Source organism: Antechinus flavipes, chromosome 2 (assembly GCF_016432865.1).
Source record: "Antechinus flavipes isolate AdamAnt ecotype Samford, QLD, Australia chromosome 2, AdamAnt_v2, whole genome shotgun sequence".
Taxonomy (NCBI): Eukaryota; Metazoa; Chordata; class Mammalia; order Dasyuromorphia; family Dasyuridae; genus Antechinus; species Antechinus flavipes.
In genome coordinates, this window is record NC_067399.1 from 675,882,822 (window position 1) to 675,904,705 (window position 21,884).

At 37.7% G+C, this 21,884-nt stretch overlaps 1 protein-coding gene across 1 annotated transcript in view; it reads left to right on the plus strand.

The window, feature by feature from the left end:
- The window catches only part of ZRANB1 (zinc finger RANBP2-type containing 1), a 75,888-nt gene that overhangs the window by 43,511 nt on the left and 10,493 nt on the right, over positions 1-21,884 (plus strand). Inside the window, exons 3-6 of the mRNA XM_051982674.1 lie at positions 7,655-7,842; positions 14,175-14,328; positions 16,052-16,123; positions 16,794-16,992. Of these exons, the coding sequence (XP_051838634.1) occupies positions 7,655-7,842; positions 14,175-14,328; positions 16,052-16,123; positions 16,794-16,992 (613 nt within the window). The remainder of the gene's footprint in view (positions 1-7,654; positions 7,843-14,174; positions 14,329-16,051; positions 16,124-16,793; positions 16,993-21,884) is intronic.

Here is a 21,884-nt window from a genome sequence, read left to right on the forward strand (position 1 = left end):
TTTGTTTTTTGTTGTTAAGTAGTTTTCAGTTATGTCCAACTCTTGGTGAAACCATTTGAGGTTTTCTTGCTAAGGATGCTGGAGTGGTTTGCCACTTCCTTCTCTAGCCCATTTTGCAGATGAGGAAATTGAGACCAACACAGTTAAGTGGCTTTGCCAGGGTCACACAAGTTAGTAAGTGTCTAAGACCAGATTTGAACTCAGGAAGATATCTTCTTGACTCCAGGCCTGGTGCTCTATCCACTGCAGCCTCCGACTGCTCCCTGTTTTAGGAAATCAGGATTTGTTATCACTAGTAATTAATGCTATTCATTTCTAATGTCTTATTAGGAAGAGTTCTCATTTTTTGGGGGAGGGGGGAGGGTTGGAGTCTTTTCCTTTTTTCTTTCTTCAAAAGCATATTTCAGGTCAAGTGTTGTTTGTGTCATTGAGGATTTTGCCATATTGACCTGAATAGTTTTTCCCCTGAAGATAAAGTACTTGTAACCAAGTCAAAAGGAAAAATGTAGAAATACATTGAAAAAATGATACCATGATAGAATGCTCTATTTTTATATGTCAGATCTGGGAGTGGTGGGCTATTCTATTTGATTGCTATGTTGAGAACAATCTCATGAGTGACATATATAGAAGTGAGAACTAAGAAATATCTGTTATGTATTTGACATAGTCAATTTTGATTAAGAAATCTGAAGAGATCTCCCCGCTTTTCATTCCTTTCAAAACATGTTTTAAAATAGTGTTGCTTGATTATTACATTGAATTAGCTAGCAGAGTTTATATTTCTCTTGAAGTTTGACGAGAATTAAAACTAGAAACCTTTCATAATTGAGGTTTTTAGCTGCTTTTGGCTATGGAATATGAATATCTTTAATAGTGAGTATCAAAAAGGGTCATTTTAATGTATTTTCATTCCAGTAACAGACAGGAATGAGTTTAGCTTAGTAAAGTCTTTTCTTGCTATTGGACTATATGAAAAATGAAAATTAGAAGTGAATTTATAGTAAGTACTCTGTTTTAGGATCTGCAAGTTCTTATGCTATTTTTCAAGGATTCTTAAAAAATGAGACTTTTGCTGTTTAACATTTTAAGTCTTTAAATTTTTTTTTTTTTAATACAGCTTTTAAGAAAAACCCCTCTGAATATGCCTTGGTAAATTAAACTTGAGGCAGTAGCCAGTTTTATTTGAATGATAGCTGGGAGGAACAGCACACATGAAAAAGGACAACTGGATTTTAACACGGAAAAGGAGTGGTTGAATAGATGAAGAGCTAAGCTGTGGAGAAAAGGCAGCCCAGGGACATAGTCACATCTGATTCTATCTACTATCTGCTAACCGTGAGAAAGGACATTCTGAACATTACCACTTAAAACTAACTTTTCTTTTCAAGGGTTCCTGAAATTGTGCCCGCTGCCTCCAGGCCTACCTTGACCACACAGCATAAAGCATGCTGTGATGTCACAGCTACCATAGAACTCCAGTGTAAGGTTGAGCTGGCCCACGTGGGCTCAGGTAAGTCCTAGATTTTTTTTACCATTTGGCATTCTTTTCAAAGTTCGTTACCTTGACAATTTTAATGCCATAAAGGAAAATAAAAGAACCCACAAAACTTTGAAAATTGTGCCATATATGGGGGAAAAAATGTATTACTTTAAAACACCTGTGAGCCAGCTTCATATTCTACGGAGTTCCATAGTAGCTGTGGTCTGAGTGGAGTCCTTCTGTCAGTGTGACTTTTGACCTCAAGAGGATCAACATTACTGGGAAATAAGGCCTAGTTTACAGACCAGTTGAGCACACAGTGCTTTCTTATTATCTGTGCTTAAAGGTCTATATGTTAAGTGGGGAAATTTTGTAGTTTCTAATAGAGCTTTTAATATATACTTATTTTTACTCATGATTTTTTTTTTCAATTCTGTAAACATGGAAAAATTTCTCTAGTTAATATTGGCTAATAATACTGCTTGGTTTCACATATTTAAATTCAGAAAGTTGTCATTCAAGCTTCAGGCTTCTTTTATATGACCTTTTTTTGGTGCCTGAGAATTCAAATTGCTTTTAATTGTTTTTTCTCCCCACTTATTCTTCCAGTATTGGGAGGTAGATAAGGGAAGTACATATAATAGAAATTTCAGTATGTATGTTAAAATTTCAAAATGTGCAAGTTTTTCAAGAAGAAATGCTTCAGATGTTCTTGGATTGGATTTAAGGTTTTGGTGACCTAGAAAACATATATGGGCCACTTTTATTTTCTCTTACCAGTGTCTTTTGAGTAACTTTTTGCCATTTGAAAGTAGACTTAGAAATATCTAGACTTCTCTCTATATATATTTATCTATACTTCAGTGACCTCATTGGAAGTGGCCTTCTAGTACAGAAATTGAAAATAGTATTGGTATTTGAGGGAGAATTTGCAAGACCATTTTATATTCAGTAAAAAATTTTTTTTCCTTCTAGAAATTAACGAGCAGCTAGGCTAACATAATGAAAATAATTATTTTTTTAAAAAGTCTTTAAAGCTTTTCAAACTTTTAATATGCAGAAATACAAAATATGCATAAACTTTCTACATTGGTTTTAATAGGATTTGACTTTGATGACTGTAGGCTGAATTTCAATAATTTGTTTATTAACTTAAATGTATAGTCTTAAATAACATTAAAATAGGTAACTGATAATGTAAAAAATAATTTTTTGGGCTTTGGAATTTATTTTTGTGGCTTTGTATGTTGTATATGTTATATCTCTTTTGTTCTGAGTTATAAAATCATTGATATATCTAAAGACCTGTTTTTAGCTTCCCTATTCTGCTCTATCTTCTCATTTTTTGCCTCCTGCACATTTCATGTTATCTATAATGGACAAGGTCCTCCGTCATACTGTTGTGTAGCCTAGGTGAGAGCCACAGAGGCTGGACTTGATTCTTTTGCTGTTGTTTTTACTCCCTGGCTCCTGTACTATTAAAATAAACAAATAGCTAGTTTGCTACTGGTAAAGCAAGATGGTAATTGTAACTGTGTAAGCCAGAGTCCCCAAAACATAGTTATCATGCCTGTTGTCATGCTCATGAGTATTGGGTTTTTTTGGTGGTTGGATTTCTTTTCATGTGTTTTGTGGTATGCACATGATGTTTATCAGTCTGTGAAATAAGGTCATAGATGTAAATGCCAAAATGAGATTCTCCTAAGTTATTGAGAGCTTTAAAGGTATTTCTTAGACTTGATTGATAGTGATCAGCAACAAAAACAACTCCTCTAACAAACCAAAAACACCTTAGAAGGAGATCTGTCATCACAGCAAAGAGGATGATAAGAGAGACCAGATTTTTGACTTTCTTCCTTGGGATGTCTGGTGGCATTTTTATAACTCTTGAGTAAACAGTAGTCATACCATGTGTGTTGTTTTCCATTGGGGGTTGAGGGTGAGGATTTGTAAGATCTTTGAGTTTTCCTGTTGCTTCCTGAAGTGTGTTTAATATTTCCTAAATAGTAAAGAAGTCTGCTAAGTCTAATTTGAATCTAAAATGGAGTTAATCTAGATATAATATTAAAACTTTATTAATTTGGAATTAATCATAAATAATCAATGTCAGCTGGAGTTTGATTTTTTCATCCTGGAAAAAGGAAAATAAATTTTCATTTCTAAGCACTAAATGGGATTGAAGGAGGTGGTGGTGGTAGTAGTAGTAATTTTTTTGGTGGGGTGGGGGAGGGTGGCAGCAGTGATTGTTATGTAATATTTAGACTACAAATTCAGTAAAAATTTTAAGCACCCATTTAGGATAGTATACAGTGGTAAAACTTGGGATTATTCAGATAAAATAGCCTGTCCCCTTAAAGACCTGTTATAAAGCACTCTTAAAAAAAAAAAAAAACAACCCCACAATATTGGTACTGAGTTAGGAGTTAAGTGACTTGCCCAAGGTCACACAGCTAGGACATGTTAAGTATCTGAGGCCAAATTTGAACTTAGGACCTTCTGATTTCAGGGCTGGTGCTTTATCCAATGTGCCACCTAGTTGCCCCACGACAATTGCTTAAGCAAGTTTAGGAGTACTTCTGGAGTTTTTCAGGGACTTGAAAGTAATAAAACTGAGTTTTTACAAAATTAACTAAAAATTTCTACTAAAAGCATATATTTTTACTTGCTGCATTTGAGGGGTTCTTAACCTGAAGCCTGAGAACTTGTTTTTAAAAATATTTTGATAACTGTATTTCACTGTAACTGGTTTCAATTGTAATTCTATATATTTATTTTATTCATTTTAAAATATAGTTCTGAGAAGGAGTTACAGACATCACCAGCCTGCCAGAGAAGTCAGTGTTCCGAAAAAAGGTTAAGAATTGCAGAACCATAGCCTTTGGAGCAGAAGTGAACTTTAGAGATAATCTAGTATGTACAGGGAATATTTACTAAAATACTAAAATAACTTTTTAGGAAAGCCTTCAGTTTTAGAATCATTTGTTATAGTATTGGGAGTCTTAACTTTTGTTATCGTGGACCCCTTGTTGATTGCTTCGCAAAAGCATGTTTTTTTTTTTTTTTAATGCAGAATGTAAATACGTAGGAGAATGACAAAGCAAACTAATTATATTGCACTCTAATAGAAATGGAAAAGGGGAGGGGGGCGGAGTATGTTTATAGACCCTAGGTCAAGAACTCATAATTAAAAGACACAATCATATTGATAATCTTCTGAAAAGATGGCATATTTGTAGAGCACTGGATTTTGAGTGAGGAAGACCTCAATTCAGATTGTGCCTCTTAGAACACCTTGGCTGTATGGCTGGGACAGGTCATACCCAGATTTTGGCGAGTTCCTCATAGAGAGAGCCCCTTGTGAAAATTCACTGAGTGTTTTGCATTTTGCAGTATTTAAACTTATATATTCCATATTTATAACATATTATAGTTATATATTATATATATTTATATATTTAAAACGTATACCCACACAAGGCAAAGCCTAAGAAAAATAAAAGCATTATATTGGTTTTTCTAGCATTTGGTTAAGGAGTTAGGAAAAATTGTTGCTATAAGTCCTAGTAAATAGTCTTGAAATTAGTATATTTATAATTGGTCATTACAGATATTTTCCTGGATAGATTTAAAGAGTGACTGATGCAGAGTTGGCATTTAATGAACATCTTTTGATTTTGTTTTAGCCATGTTGGGGGCGGTGGGAGAAGAATGTTTTTCGTCATTGATTGGATGGAACCTTTCTAGCAAAGAACTAGACACTGAAGAGATGGTCATTCATTGGGGAATGAGTTGGGGAATAATTATAGCAATTATATATATATATATATAAATAAATTATTACCTCCCCTCCCCCCCCCCCCCCCCCATTAAAAACATATGCTTCAGTCTGTAATCAGAGTTGATCAGTTCTCTCTCTGGGATGAAATAATGTTTTTCGCCATTGATTGGATGGAATTGTCTCGATCAGTCACCAAGTCTTTCATAATTGATCATAATTATGATCTTGCTATTTCTGTGTACAATGTTTTCGTAGTTCTGCTTATTTCTTTTGCATTAGTTCACATAAGTCTTCTCAGGTTTTTCTGAAACCATCATCTTTGTAATTTATTTTAGCATATGAGTATACCATCACAGCTATATACAACTCATTCCCCAATGACTGGACAGCTCTTCAGTGTCTAGTTCTTTGCTACCATGACTATTCTTTCATCTCTTAGTGATAGTATTATTGTTGAGTCAGTGTTTATGCAGAATTTTATAGCTTTTTGGACATAATTCAAATTGTTCTCTGGAATGGTTGGGTCCATCAACATTGCATTAATGCCCCTATTTTTCCACATCTCCTTCAACATTTTCTTTTGTCATTTTCTTTTTCTATTCTGTTAGCAAATTTGATAGATGTGAGTTGTTTTAATTTGTTTTTCTGGAACATTTTTATGTGGTCACATAAAATATCGATAATTCTGATTTCTTCTGAAACTATTTATACCTTTGACTATTTATCAATTGGGAAAGGGATCTTGTTTTTATAGATTTGACTCAGTTCTCTATATATTTGAGAAATGAGGACTTTATTAGAGAATCTTGTAAAATTTGTTCCTTAGGTTTCTTGTTTTCTTTTTCATTTTGGCTGTGTTTGTTTTGTTTGTATAAAAAGTTTAATTTTATATAATTGTCATTATCCATTTTTCTTTCTGTGAACCTTTTTATTTTTTGTTTGGTTCTAAAAATCTTCCCTTATCCACAAATTTGTCAGGTGAATTTTTCCATGCTCCCTTAATTTACCTTTAAAATATCTAAATCATTTATCCATTTTGACTTTATTGGTACATAGTATTGCTCAATTGATTATTGATGACATTATTAATTACAAAGCTCAATTGAAGAAATTAGATTACAGAAGATGGTAAAAGAGCTGTGTTCAAGTCTTTGTAGGTCTGTCATGCAACAGAGGACTTGTGGCTCATTCTTTTTGACCTCACAGAAAAGAACTAGTAATAGCAGCTAAAAATGACGGGAAGCCATTTTCCTCATCGGGGAAAAATATACTGAGATCTGTTCCAAATTGAATGGACTCCATGGAGCTCCCTTCTTGATTTATATAGTATGTGGATTAAACTAGATAGTTGCTGAGTTGCATGATTTTGTTTCTACCTAGTACTTTGTAGACCTTAGTTAAATTAATATTATTAATAGCATTTTATGAATTTAAGTTAACCTACAACTTTGTATTGTGAATGGTGAGTGTTTTTGTCTTATATATAACATGCCATACATATGTGTGTGTGTGTGTGTGTGTGTGTGTGTGTGTGTGTGTGTGTGTGTATCATGATTATATATTCATGCCAGGTGGATGCTAGGAGAATTTGAAGCTTTGTTCCCAGAATCTCTTTACCATTTACTCTGCTTTCTCCAATTATAATAGAATTTGAGTGAGATTTTTTGGTTTTTATTTTCACTTTGGAAATAATTCAGAAAACTAGTAATTTTTCTTTCGCCAATCTTTTTCTCATTGGCATCTGAAGCAAAAAAAAAAAATCATAGTCTCAGACAAACCCTGCCCCCCCAGATCCCAACCCAAACAAAAACAACTTCAGTACACCATTGAAGATAAGAGTGGAGTCAGTGTTTGTTTTCACTCAACTTTAATGTGAAGTGTAAAGGCAGTGAGAGCATTTTTTAAACCTAAAGCAAAACTTCCAGATCAGTGAATTGGACCGATGGTTTCATTGGCCATTACTTGGCCAAAGCAGACTGAGATCTTTACTCTATAAACCTAATAGTGTTGTTCCCTGCACCCCGAGTCCTGCTTCAGCAGCCACTATGACTGTGGTAGGCCCTGTGCTAACCCTGCAATTACACAAGCTGGCAAAATACAGTACCTACTTTTGAGAAGTTCCCATTCTTCTTAGATGTGTCAAAATCTTGTTCAAGCTTAGATTCAACCCTAAATGGGTAAGGTAAGTATGCAACCAAGAAAGCTTACTTTAATGGGTTACTTCCCTTTTTTATTCTTATCTCTATTTGTTTTTTCTCTTTATGAATATAACTGAAGGCATAAACCAGAGTCCAGAGAGGACAGGGTGAAACTTAGCATTGAAATAATTGATACAACTTCAGACCTTATTAGAAAAATATAATTAATCATGTTTCTCTTTTGTTGTCTTTTAGGAGTCGTAGAGGGTGATTTAGCTGCTATAGAAGCATATAAGTCCTCGGGTGGAGATATTGCTCGACAGCTTACTGCCGATGAAGTCCGCTTACTGAATCGCCCATCTGCCTTTGATGTGGGGTACACTCTGGTACATCTGGCAATACGTTTTCAGAGGCAGGATATGCTAGCAATATTGCTGACAGAGGTACGTAGGAACTTTGATATGTGGGATGCATCATAATCTTCAAAGAATTGAAGTTAGAAATGACCCAGAGAGAAAGCTATAGGTAATGGTTGTTGCAAGTAGGTGACACTCTTGTGTACATAAGAAATGAAGTCAGGGCTGGATCCTCTTGAATTAGACATATGATCCAAATCAGAAATGTGGATCAGAATCAATGGACTTCTCGTGTTGCTAGAGAGGGAAAGCTAACAGAATTATAGCCTGATCTGCAGTGGAATCCATGAAATGTAAAGTAAAAGACACAAGGAAGGAAGGTATTGAACAAGTTGGGTGCTAGAGAACCTTGGGAAAGTCTTAAGCGATGGGACAGTTCTGACTTGTCATTCTTGTCAGCCAGCATTAATTAAGCACTTAGTATGTACCATGCACCATGCTACAAAGCCAGAAATTGTGCCTGTCCTCAGGGAACTCAGCCTGATGGAAAGACAACATGAAAAGAACAGGATGAAGGGGCTGGCCTGAAAAGCACTTGGGCAAAGCTTCCTATAGAAGGTGGGAGTTTATCTGGGACTTGCATGGAGCCAGGGAAGCTTGAAAGTGGAGATTGTGGGGTAGAGGGACATGCAGGGATGGGGGCAACCATCAAAAATGCCTGGAGTTGGGAGAGGGAAGACCAGTGTGTGAGGTTGAGCAAGAACACTTCAGGTTGATTTGTAGGGTAGCTGCTAGAGGGAAGACAGTTCAGGAGAAACAGGCTTTAAAAGATAAGCCAGGGCTGGGAGTGGGGTTGGGGTCCTGAAGGTGATGGGAAACCACTAGAGTTTATTGAGGGGGTTCAGGGGAAATGACCTGATTAGACTTGCACTTTAGTGGTAATTGGAGTGGAGAGCCGTGAAGCAGACAGACCCAGCATCAGCTCTTGCAATAGTTGAAGTGTGAGGTGATGAGGCGGGCCCCAGTGGTGACGGTGTCCAAAGGAGGCGGGGGGAGGGAGTATTATAGAGATGATGCACAGAAGAAATCCACAGGCCTTGGCAGCAGCTTGGATCTGGGCAGAGAGGAGGACTGAGGGCTTGGGCAGAAGGTGGCGTCCTTGGTGGCAATAGGGTAGTTGACAGCATGGGAGGTGAGGAATGATTATCTTGGTTTTGCACTGACTGAGTTGAAACTGGTAGTGGGACATCAGTTTGAGATGTCCTCTAGGCAGCGAGATGTAGGAGTGAAGGTGAGGGTTGGATAGATAGCTCCAAGAATCATCGGCTCTGTATAGAGAGGGTAATTGAATCTCTAGGAGCTGATGAGATCATCAAGTGAAGTGTCTCACTGAAGAGAAGGCCCAGGGCAGACCCTTGAGGTTCACCTGCAGTTATAGAAATGAGAGAGACCTGGGAGGAGAACTAGAGGGAGAGTAGAGTAGTAAGATGGGAATTGCCAGGAGCAGAGGACCGGGGCCCTGAGTTGTGTCCCAGGGAGGACAGAAACTGAGAAAAGGGGTTTTCATGGGTTGGTGTCTGTAAGGTAGTTATCCTGCCAGAGAGATCCTCATCACTTAAGTACTAATGTGGATGTTCTTGAGCACAGTTTTAGGCACAATTAGGCACAATCTTAGATTAGATTCTGTCATCAGCTTCTTGGAGCTAGTCTGTAGTACTCCTCCTCTTCCCTTTGTTGCTGTGGTTGCACACATGTGGTTGCTTAGCGAGCAGTGGGACCATGCCCCGGGGCACATGTCATTTCTTTCCCTGTTGAAATGCCTGTTGTAGGCAGCTTTGGGTGCACGCCAGGGGACTTAAGAGAAGGAAGAGTTAGAAGGAACCCAAGAAGTCATCTCATCTAATCTCATTTTACACCCGAAAAATTTGAACCGTAGCCCAGAGACATAAATGTTTTGTTTAAGGTCACAGAAGCTGTAAATGGCAGGTATGGGATTTGAAACTTTGACAGCACGTTTTCCCACCATATTATGATGTCCTTGGCCTTATTCTTATTGTCACTGAGAAGAAGCTTGACCTCTGAATTTTTGCCTTCTTCTGTGAAGATGGGAACAATTTGTATTCTCTACTTCAGAGGGTTGTCTTTGAGGGAAGACCTTTTTTTTTTTTTTTTTTTTTTCTTTTTTTCTGAGATAATTGAGGTCAAGTGACTTGCCTGGGGTCACACAGCTAGGAAGTGTCAAGCTTCAAGTGTCCAAGATCAGATTTGAACTCGGGTCCTCCTGACTTCCTGATTGGCACTCTATCTAGTGCGCCACCTAGCTGCCCAAGGGAAGACATTTCTTAACTTCAGAGTGCTCAATTAATGTGAAGTTATTGTTTTAAGAAGCTGAAGAAGCACACAATATTTAAGGAAAGCAGTCTCTTTGTAGAAGCATGTTGCTGTTGGGAAATTACAGTTCTTTTAATGACCCCTAAGTTACTTTGGCATGCATTCTTTTTCTCAATATATATATTCGTATTTATGTGTGTGTGTGTGTGTGTGTGTGTGTGTGTGTGTGTGTGTACAAACAAAACATACACACACACATATATATGTATATATATACATATTTGTTTTTTAAACACCAATATCTCCAAGAATTAAAGCTGAGGATCACCACAAGGATAGTAGGGAGTCTAAATAACCAATCAGAAGCATTAAATTCTTAATGATGTGTGCTAAGCACTGAGGATACAAAAAAAAACAAAAGACCATGTTCTCAAGAAGCTTTCAGTTAGGAGAGAAGACTTAATTGTTTTTTATGTGTTGTTCAGTCATGTCTGACTCTAAAATTCTAGAGTGGTTGGCCATTTCCTTCTCCAGATCATTTTACAGATGAGGAAATGGAGGCAAACAGGGTGAAGTGACTTAACCCAGATCCCATAGCTAGTAAGTGATTGAGGCTGGACATGAACTCATGAAGATGTGATTCCAAGCCCAGTGCTCTCCCTTATGCCACTTAGTGACTAGGGAGAATACATGCAAACATAAATAGACAAAGAAAGCAATATACAGAATAATTAGGAAATAATTGATAGAGGGAAGACACTGAGATTAAAGGGTTCTCCTTCCAGGAGAAGATGGAATTTTAGGGAAGCTAGGAAGCAGAAACGAGTAGGGAGAATTCCAGGTCTGGGGGACAGCCGGAGAGAGTGTCCAAGGCTGAGAGATGGAGGGTCTTGTTCCTGGAATAATCAGGAGGTTGGGTTCACTGAATTGAAGATAGTGTCATTTGGTCAGATCAAGCTGCAGTCCTTTGTAAACAAGGAATGGCACAGGACAAGCTGCACCGAAAGCTATCATCAGAAACATGGGTAGTTCTCCCTCCCCATCCCTTCACCCCCCAATGAGATGGGTTCATACTGTAGTGTAGGATAACTGAGAATCTTGGGCAGATGCCCCAAGTTTCCTTCCTTTGGGGCATTACTCTGCATGGACTCTTCATGCTTCTTGTAAGCCCCTAGTTGCTTTTATGTTGTCTCTGATAGAATGTGACCGCCTTGAAGGCAAGGGATATTCTTTTTGCTTTCCTGCTTGGCCCAGAGTCTGATAGAGAGTAAGTGTTTAATAATTGCTTGGTGACTGACTGAGCAAACTCTCCCATTGGGAGCTCTCCAAGCTCTGTTAGAATATTGTACATCCTATTGCAGAAAGACCTGAGGATAAGAAAACCCTGCAACGGTCCGCTTGCAGCTTATATTCCGCTGAGCAGTGTCCAGCAGGTTCTCCAGTCGGGTCTTTACAGATAATTTCTTTCAGTGACAGCACTTATTACTTTACTGGACAGTCACTTAATTTGCACATTGTGTCTGACCTAAAGAAAGCATACCCAGCTTGACTGAGAGCAAATGGCACATTTCCTCCAGGAAAGAATTCCTAATATGAAGTTGGGGAGTGTTAATGGGGTATCAGATCTTGTTTTCCCCTTATTTTGTATCATGAAAATGGAAGCAAATGTCTTGCTTTGGAAACAATTAAGGGTCTAGAGGGATGGTGGGGAAGGATGGGAAGAGGGAGGAAGAGGGCTGTCCCAGCCACCCTCCCTTAATGTGCTTCACAAGAAAATAGGCTAGGACAGGGTCCGCAGAGCTGCTAGTACTGGTCAGGGATGAGGAAGAGGAGGGCTAGCATTTGTGTGGTATTTTGTGGTCACTCTCTTATGTGGGCCTCACAGCAGCCCCAGAAGGGTCAGAGGAAGAGGAGAAGGCGTGTTTCTATAGCAGGTCATCATGGAATTTGTGTAGTGCCTACCATGGGCCAGGCTAAGCACTGCAGGTATCCTCAATTTGGTTCTTCACATCTCTGGGGGATGAAGGGGAAGGGGGCACCACTGTGCCCATTTTATAATTGAGGGAACTGAGGTAGGCAAGAGTTAAGGAAAATACCTAGGATCACACAGTCAGTGTCCAAGGCCCTGACTCCAGGCCCAGCATGCTTTCTGTGCCAGCTGCCCCACAAAACATTCAAAAGAGAGTCTTAGAAATCCACAAGAAATTGCGCATATTTTGGAGACACATTCGGAGGTAGCGCAATGGGCCTAGAGGCAGGGAGACAAGACTTGGAATCTTTCCTCAGACACTTCCCTAGCTGGGTCACCCTAGAGTCCCCTGGACTGTAGCTCCATGTTGGCCTTTGTGAGTCGGGGATTACTTCATATGGAGCCCCTTCAGTCCTCCCAAGAGTGATGAGCAGCCTAGCCTTTGGCTCAGAGCGGGCGTTCCCCAACTCAGAAGGATAAGAAGACTTCCATTCAGCCTGCCTCTACCCCCAGTTCACAATAAAGCATGAATACAGGACTCGAGTAGAGGAAGAAAATAGCTGACTCATCGGAAGACTAGGGAACCCATGTATTTGTTTATTTGTTCATTTTTGAGGCTTGATGTCTGTGGTTTCAGAGTGGGAAGGCCCTCCTCTGATAGTGAGGGAAGCCCATCTCTGATGTACACTTGCAGTTGGCAAAGCTTCCAAGGACTTTTCTGGCTCTCTGGTCACCGACATGGGCCTATCCAAGGAGCAAGGTCTTCCCGACTCCGGTCCTAATTCATAGCCAGTTCAAAAAATGATGCCTCATCCAAAATGTCAGTAATGTTGGGCAGGCTCCACCATAATTTGACTAAAGTTCTAAGTAGAACATGTTGTTTACTCTTCCTAGATTAATGCAGAGAGTCCCAAATATAGCCAGACTAGAAAACAGGGAAGCGTCCATCCTAAGGAGAGGCTCACCTGCTCCTGAATTCCAGAAGGTCTCCACAGGCTGGTGGTTTGTGGGCATTCTTTCTGAGAACGATGTGATGGGCCCCCCGGTGGCCTGCAAAGAGCTTGCCTGCCTTGTTGGGCAGGAGCTATCACTGAATCACTTTGTTCTTTAATTAACAAATACTTTTTTAATAAACTTTGGTTTGCTCATCTGTAAAGAGACTTTTGGACAAAAGGATCTCCATGTGCCCTCTCAGGACACTTTTCCATTACCTTCTCGGAGGCAGAAAGTAGCCAGCATCAGCCTCTGACAGGCCAGGCCCTCTTCTCACATAAGATAAATCCTTCTACCTGTCAGATGAAGATCTCTGAAAGAATCACAGGATTGCTAGAATCCTTCCGACCCGAAATCCTGTTGATCTAGAACTCATATATGAAGTACGTCACCAGTGAGAAACATACCCATCTCTCTGGCTGTTTCATGGGTCTGGGGCCGACTGAGGGAACACCATCTTTGTGAAAATGTGTTTCTTTGTTTATCCTTCTTTTGGTTCTTGAGACCTTGCATCTCCTGGTTCCTTTTCCCTTTGAAACCAGCAGCCCCAGGAATTGCAGTGAGAGCCCAGAGCCCAGAGCCCTCAGCATCCCTTCTCTGCTGCCAAAGAGAGAACTCCTGACCTCCCTCTCCACAGACTGGACGATGGCAGACGAGAGAGGAGGAGAAAAGCTTTTCCACCCCTGGTAGTCCAAACATTTGGATTTCATATGTGCAAAGGGTAGGGACTGGGGAAAGGAGAGCAGTCGAGAGAGAGCCCTGGACCAGCAGTCTGGAAATGGCTATTGGTCAGATCTGTACATACTCGCCAGTTGTCTGACCCCACTGGGCAGTCGCATCTCAGTTGCCTGCCTCAGTTTCCTCATCATAAAATGAGGACAGCTGGTGACACAGTGGACAGAGTGCTGAGCCTGAATCTGGCCTTAGACCTCAATCTGTGATCCATCTCCTCACCTTTGAAATGGGAATAATAGTAGCACCTGCCTCTCAGGATAGTGGTGAAAATTGAATGAGTTTGTATTGTAACTCTCTTAGCACGGTGGCTGGCATGTAGTAGGAGCTACATAAATACAAGTTGCTGATGTGACATAAGATAAAGGTCTTTCAAAACTGTCTCCCCTTTAAGGTATCTCAGCATGCAGCAAAGTGTATTCCAGCGATGGTGTGTCCTGAGCTCACAGAGCAAATCCGGCGTGAGATTGCTGCCTCTCTCCATCAACGAAAGGGGGACTTTGCTTGCTATTTTCTAACAGATCTTGTTACATTCACATTACCTGCAGGTAACTATGAAACCGGAACCTTTCTCTTATATTATTTATCTAATTGCGCTGTGTTGACAATGAAGAGTATCTTTCAAAGAACATTTTCTGGATTATTGCCTTTCTGTGGGGGAAGGGAAAGAAAAAGGAAGCCACGTTCTAATCCTTATCCGTTTTACATTTGCAATTTTTGGTGCTTGTTTGGTTTATGTAAATAATAAGCCTTTCTGTCCGGGGTGGGATTGGTATTTTTGATTTGTTTTGTTTTGATTTGATTTTGTTTTTACACAGCCTGCTTTTTACTCTAGCATAAGACAAAGACATTTTCATGTGTTGGTAGCCTGTCTTCCATATTTCTCTATAGAAATAAGGAGTCTTAAGGTTGGAGTCATCCATTTTAATTGACTCGTTTTGTAGATGATGCCTTTGAGGCCTCCCGTGGACCTCATGAAGCAAACTTTGATAAATAGTAAAGGGAAGTTTTTATTTCCCTCCTCCTCTTCTTCCGTTTGACCTCACCTCATGCTTCTGTTTTTTATCAGCTGTTTTCTGCACCAGCTTTCATTTGGAAATTATTGATTGTTTTATTCAGATCAAGATTTGTTTATCCTAAATGTAATGAAATATGTTAGATCCTGGTTAGGATACTATACCATTACTCAAGTAGACAATAGGAGGAGAATCCTTCTGTAAAATTAGCATTAAAAAAGCTGAGCAAACCAAAAATAAGAGTGTTTCTAAAAATTGCTTCTCCCTTTTCATGTGTCGCATTCTGGCTCCACCTGTGTTAGTGAAGTAGCTCATTTTTTAGAGCAGTAACACTTTACATTGTCCCCAAGTTTTTTGTTTTTTGTTTTTTTTGGCCAATTGTCATTGAAGTCATCACCAAAGCCCATCATTTCTTTAGAATAAAGGTTCCTTCTGAGGATTTAAATTTGTTGGGCAGTTTATGTCATAGTTGAAAAGACCAGAGTTTGCAAAGGGGGAAGAGGAATTCATTCTTGTCTATTGGAATGACAATTGTCATTGAAGCACCCTTGCAAAATAATAAATAATTGATTCTTTCCCCAAAGAAATGTAGAAATTATTTAATTGCTCCTTAAGGTAAAAAAAAAGTAGTAGTTTTAGATTAACACTAATAATTTATGTAAATTTAATATGAAAAATGACTTCAGTATATTCTTATATAACTTAGGTCCTAGCAGTAGGAATTTATATGAACAACGTAATGTTGTTTTCATTTTATGTTGAGGGTACTAGTTCATTGTGACTTTAAGAAGGGCTGGAATCTGAGTTAGGAGAAGCCTTCTTGCAGAGAGGGCTGAATAGGATGCAGTATTATGGATAGTTGACTGCATATGAGAAAGTAGATTTTGGTTATAAGTGTTAGTAATCTTGTGAGATATAGTATTGGATTTAGGTACTGAATTTTAACCTTTAAGGAGTGAAAATAAGAAAGAGATGTGAAACATTTAAATGAAGACTAGAAAGGAAGCCCTCTGTGATGGAATTAAATATAGGCAAGTGATGGTTATATAAAATGTTTTTTATTCAACATTTTAAAATGGTATTTTTGATAGCTTACAAAATATAACTATGTTTTTGCTATTGAAAAACTCTTGTAACATTGAGTTGAAATGATATTTTAATGGAATTTGGCACTATTATCAAGTAGATTCTTTTCTATGGCATGTACGTTCCCATTTCCACATCATCTTTCCTTTTTTGTTTCTCATTCTTCCAGATATTGAAGACTTGCCTCCTTCAGTACAAGAAAAATTATTTGATGAAGTTCTTGATAGGGATGTTCAGAAAGGTAAGCAGTGAGGTAATTGTTGTTCATCCTTTGTTTTTGAAGACCACCAGTGACATCACAAGTGAAAATAGTTAGCTTTAATTATATTATGTAACCTGTTCCTTTGTTGATAATTGTTAAAGATCAGTGAAATAAATTTTGTATGGCACAGATTTTAGGGACTGAGTATATACCTTTTATGTTTTTAATCACTTAATAAAAACTTTCAGTTTTCAGTTTTTATAACCCTGTGATAGAGTTGTTTGGCGTCTGTATGTTTATGAGAATTATAAAGTACTGTGTCACACTTCTTGCTAAGATAAAGGAAAAAGCAAGCAAATTGGTAAAATAACCATTTTTGAAATCTGACTTGATTATCTTCTAGGTCCCAACTGTTAAGTCTTAGTATCATGCTTATACAAAATTTTGTAAGTTGATGAGATTGTGATTTCCTGATTCACTTAATTCTTAAATACCATTTTGCTTTGGGTCTTTTAATATCGTTTTATAATTTATTTGTGGATTCTGTGACGTTTTGACAATTCAGAAGACTTTTTTCCCCCACTTTACATATATGATCTCTAATAAATTATATGCCACTCCATTTCTGATTAGTTATGAATAGGCTTTCTTACTAAAATATTCCTTAATTGCACAGACACAAAATGAGCATGTTTTAAATGCTTCTTAGAGTTAGAAGAAGAATCTCCGATTATAAACTGGTCCTTGGAATTGGCTACCCGCTTGGACAGTAGACTCTATGCACTTTGGAATCGGACTGCAGGGGACTGCTTGTTGGACTCAGTGCTGCAAGCGACATGGGGCATCTATGACAAGGACTCAGTGCTGCGCAAAGCTCTCCATGACAGCCTCCACGACTGCTCGCACTGGTGAGATGGGACACTGCCCTGGCTAAGCTCAGAATAGAATAAAGTTTTGGCTTGGTGTGATGCTTTTTTTTAAAGAAGAAGCTTTGTAAAATATGACAGTTTGATCATTTTAACATTTTTTTTCACATCTTTGCTTCAAGTTATTAAGTATAGTATTTGAAAGTGACTTTTAAATAATTATCTTTTCCTTACATTGCAAAACATAATATTTACAGACTCTTGATGTCTGTGTTTAACCCTTAAAGATCTGCTACTAGACATTATGAATGTGCCTGCTAATCAACAGTATTTATTGAGTTTAGACTATATGCCAAGTACTGCACAAGGTAAGATGTAATTGAAGTAGAAGATCATTCCCATCCTAAAAATTGCCCTTTTCCCCCCTCTGTTAAAAACAATAAAAAAATTTTTAAAGATAATGGTTACGACACATTATTAGTTAAAAAGCATTGAGGCCAAAAAGATAATGGTTATGACACTTTATTGGTTAAAAAGCATTGAGGCCTTCTATGTGCCATGAACTGTGTTTATTAGCATTGAGAATACAAAGGAAGGCAAAAATAGCCCCTGACCCTAAAGAGTTTATAATCGAATTCATTACTCCAAAAGTTCTGATTGTCACAATACTTCCTTGCCTCAGTAAAGGCCCTTTTTTGTTCTTAGTTGCTTTGCCCATAAAAAATTCCTCATGGTACAATAGGAAGACAAGAGTATTGTTTATGGAATCAGAGGACCTGGATTCAAATTTCGTCTTGGGTACTCAGACCCTTTGTGACATTAGGCAAGTTGTTCAGTTTCCTGGATTTCAGTTTCCTCATCGCTAAAATGAGGAGATTGCATGAGATAGCCTTGGACATCCTTGCTGAGTTCTGCCAGTCTTCCAGTGGTGATCCTCTCTGAACTGAATTTGATTTGATTCTTAAATAGTAGGTAGATATTGTTTAGGTGACTCCCATATTTGATGTCACTCGAACTTCTATTTACTTGGGATGGCCATTAAATACTTGGATTCATCTCTAATTCATTATTAGGATTTGGAGGCCTTTAAAAACTTGGGGTCATCTCTATTTTAGCATAAGGATTTGGAATAGGATCTGAGTGAAGAAGTTACAAATAATTACTTATGTTTTTGTTCTGTTTTACATTCAGGTTTTTTTTTTTTCCCCCCCCTTTTTTTTTTTTTTTTTTGTTATTGCGGGGGAGAGCTGTGCATGTGTGTACTACAAATAACTGAGAGTCATTAAAAATCATCATCTTTGAGTGCCTGAAAAGGGAGAAGAAGGACCGTACTATATTGTAAAGAGCTGTAGTAGAGTATGCCCCCATCTTCTGGGCTTTTGTGCCCCAGTCATTTGGTGGCTACAAAACTGTTGCCTCTTACTTCCCAGAGGTAATACCAAGACTTTGATAATAACAGTGGGAAGCCTACTTTTGTGGTCTGCCATGTCCAAGGTGTGGATGGAGGGATTGCTGGACTTGTCAGTGGGAAGAATGGCTTGAAGCCTAAGCCAGGTGTGTGGGGTCCATAGGAAGTGAGCTAGAGAAACATGGAGGACAGCTCAGGGAGGAGAAAGTGCAGGCTAGGTTTGGTTGTTGGGGTAGGGTTAGTTATGCTTCATAAGACCATGGAACAAGACCTGCCTGCCTTAGAAAGCGTACCTGATCTCTGGATACGTAAGCTAAGAGGAAGCATCTCAGACCTGGTGGCTTGTTGGCTTGGGCAAAAGGATATAGTCATAGTTTTATAGTCCATTGGGCATAGATCCGAAGTGCTTTTCAGAGTAATTGGATCAGTCAGTTCACAACTCTACCAGCATTGCTTTAGTGTTCCAGTTTTCCTATGTCCCCTCCAATATTTATTATTTTTTGTCATTTTAGTCATTCTGACAGGTACCTCAGTTGCTATCTCAGAGTTGTTTTAATTTGCATTTTTCTAATCAATAGTGGGTTAGAAAATTTTTGTATGTGACTATAGATAACTTTGATTTCTTTGTCTGAAAACTCCTTATTCATGTCCTTTAACTATCAATTGGGGAATGCCATTCTTATCAATTTGATTCAGTTCTTTGTATATTTGATAATTGGCCTTTATTAGAGAAACTTGCTTTAAAACTTTTTTTGGTTATGATTACTGTATGTTTCCCTCCATTTTACTCTCTCCCCCATTTATCCTTCTCTCTTTCTTCTTTCACTGTCTCTCTGTAAAAGGATTTTGCTTCCAACTACAACCTTTCCCATTTGCCCTCTTTTCTATTCCTTTCCCCCATTCCCCTTCTCTTATACCCTTTCTTGACTGCTTCCATGTAGGACGAGATAAATTTCTGTATACAACTGCGTATGTACTTAATTCCATCTTTGAACCATTTCTGATGAAAGTAAAGTTCAAGTGTTGAATAACCCCTTTATCCCCAAATCATCTTCTCTACTGTAAAAGCTCTGTCATACTTTTTTCCCCTCTCCTTTCTCTTGGCACATTCCTTTTTCTCATGCCTTAAATTTGAATCTCTTATATATCATCCCATCATAATCATCTCAGTACCCTTGACCTCTGTGGATACCCTCTTTTTAATTGCCCTAATAATAATAATAAAAGTTCTTTGAAGTTACAGGTACCAGCTTTCCATGTAGGAATGTAAATAGTTTATTTAACCTTTTAAAATTCCTTATGATTTCTCTTTTGCCTTTTTATATTTCTTTTGAGTCTTGTGTTAGTCAGATTTTCTATTTAGCTCTGGTCCTTGGTCTTTTCATTAGAATAAATAGGGAAAACGAGGAGTCCTACCAAATTATTTTTATGACACAGATATGGGGCTGATACTTAAAAACCAGGTAGGGGAAAACAGAGAAAGAAAATTATAGACTAATTTTCCTAGTGAATATTGCTGCAAAAATCTTAAATAAAATATTAGCAAAGAGATTGCAGAAAGTTATCCCCAGGATAATATATCATGACCAAGTAGAATTTATACCAGAAATGCAGGGCTGGTTCAATATTTGGAAAACTATTAGCATAATTGGCTATATCCGTAACCAAACCAACAAAAATCATATGATTATTTCAATAGTTGCAGAAAAAGCATTTGATAAAATCCAATACCCATTCCTCTTAAAAACACTAGAAAGTATAGGACTAAATGGAGTTTTTCTTAAAATGATGAGTAACATTTATTTAAAACCATCAGCAAGCATCATATGTAATGGGGAACCATTCCTAGTAAGATCAGGGATAAAACAAGGTTGCCCACTGTCACCATTGCTATTCAGTATTGTATTAGAAATGTTAGCTTTGGCAATAAGAGAAGAAAAAGAGATAAAGGGAATCAGAGTAGATAATGAGGAATCCAAATTATCACTCTTTGCAGATAATATAATAGTATCCTTAGAGAACCCTAGGGAATCAACTAAAAAACTACTAGAAACAATTCACAAATTTAGTAAAGTTGCAGGATACAGAATAAATCCACATAAATCATCAACATTTTTATATATCACCAACAAAGTCTAGCAGCAAGAGATATACAGAGGAATTCCATTTAAAATAACTGTAGTTAATATAAAATATTTGGGAGTCTGACTGCCAAGGCAAAGTCAAGAACAAAGTCGTGAACAAAACTACAAAACACTTTCCACACAAATAAAGTCAGATCCATTCAATTATAAAAATATCAAGTGCTCATGGGTAAGCTGAGCAAATATAATCAAGGTGACAATACTACCTAAATTAATCTACTTAGTGCCATATCATTCAAACTCCCAAGAAATTATTTTGCAGATCTAGAAAAAATAATAAAGTTCATCTGAAAGGACAAAAGGTCAAGAATTTCAAGGGAATTAATGAAAAAAAAAGCAAATGAAGATGGTCTAGCTGTAGCAGATCTAAAACTATATTATAAAGCAGTGGTCATCAAAACCATTTGGTGTACTGGCTAAGAAGTAGAGTAGTCGATCAGTGGAATAGATTAGATTCATAGGACAAAATAATAATCTATTGTTTGACAAACCCCCAAACCCTAGCTTTTGGAATAAGAACTCACTATTTAACAAAACTGCTGGGAAAATTGGAAACTAGTATGGCAGAAACTAGACATTGACCCACACCTAACACCATGTACCAAGACAAGGTCAAAATTGGGTTCATGATTTAAACATAAAGAATGTATTATAAACAAATTAGAAGAACATAGGATAGTTTATCTCTCAAATCTGTGGAGAAGGAAGGAATTTGTGACCAAAGAAGAACTGGAGCTCATTATTAAACACCAAATAGATACTTTTGATTATACTAAGTTAAAAAGTTTTTGTACAACAAAAATTAATGCAGACAAGATTAGAAGGGATGCAGTAAAGTGGGAAAACATTTTTACATTCAAGGGTTCTAATATGGGCCTCATTTCTTAAAACATATAGAAAATTGACTTAATTTATAAGAATTTAAGCCATTCTCCAATAAATAGTCAAAGCATAGGAATAGATAATTTTCAGATGAAGAAATTGAAACCATTTCTAGTCATATGAAAAGGTGCTCCAAATCACTATTGATCAGAGAAATGCAAATTAAGACAAATCTGAGATACTACTACACACCTGTCAGATTGGTTAAGATGACAGGAAAAGATAATGATGAATATTGGAGGGAATGTGGGAAAACTGGGACATTAATTCATTGTTGGTAGAGTTTGAACAGATCCAACTATTCTGGAGAGCAATTTAGAATTATGCCCAAAGGGCTATCAAACTGCACAAAGGATATGTCCTTTGATCCAGCAGTGTCTTTATTGGGACTGTATTCCAAAGAGATCATAAAAATGTTTGTAGCAGCCCTTTTTGGAGTGGTAAGAAACTGGAAAATGAGTGGATGCCCATCAGTCGAAAAATGGCTAAATAAGTTATGG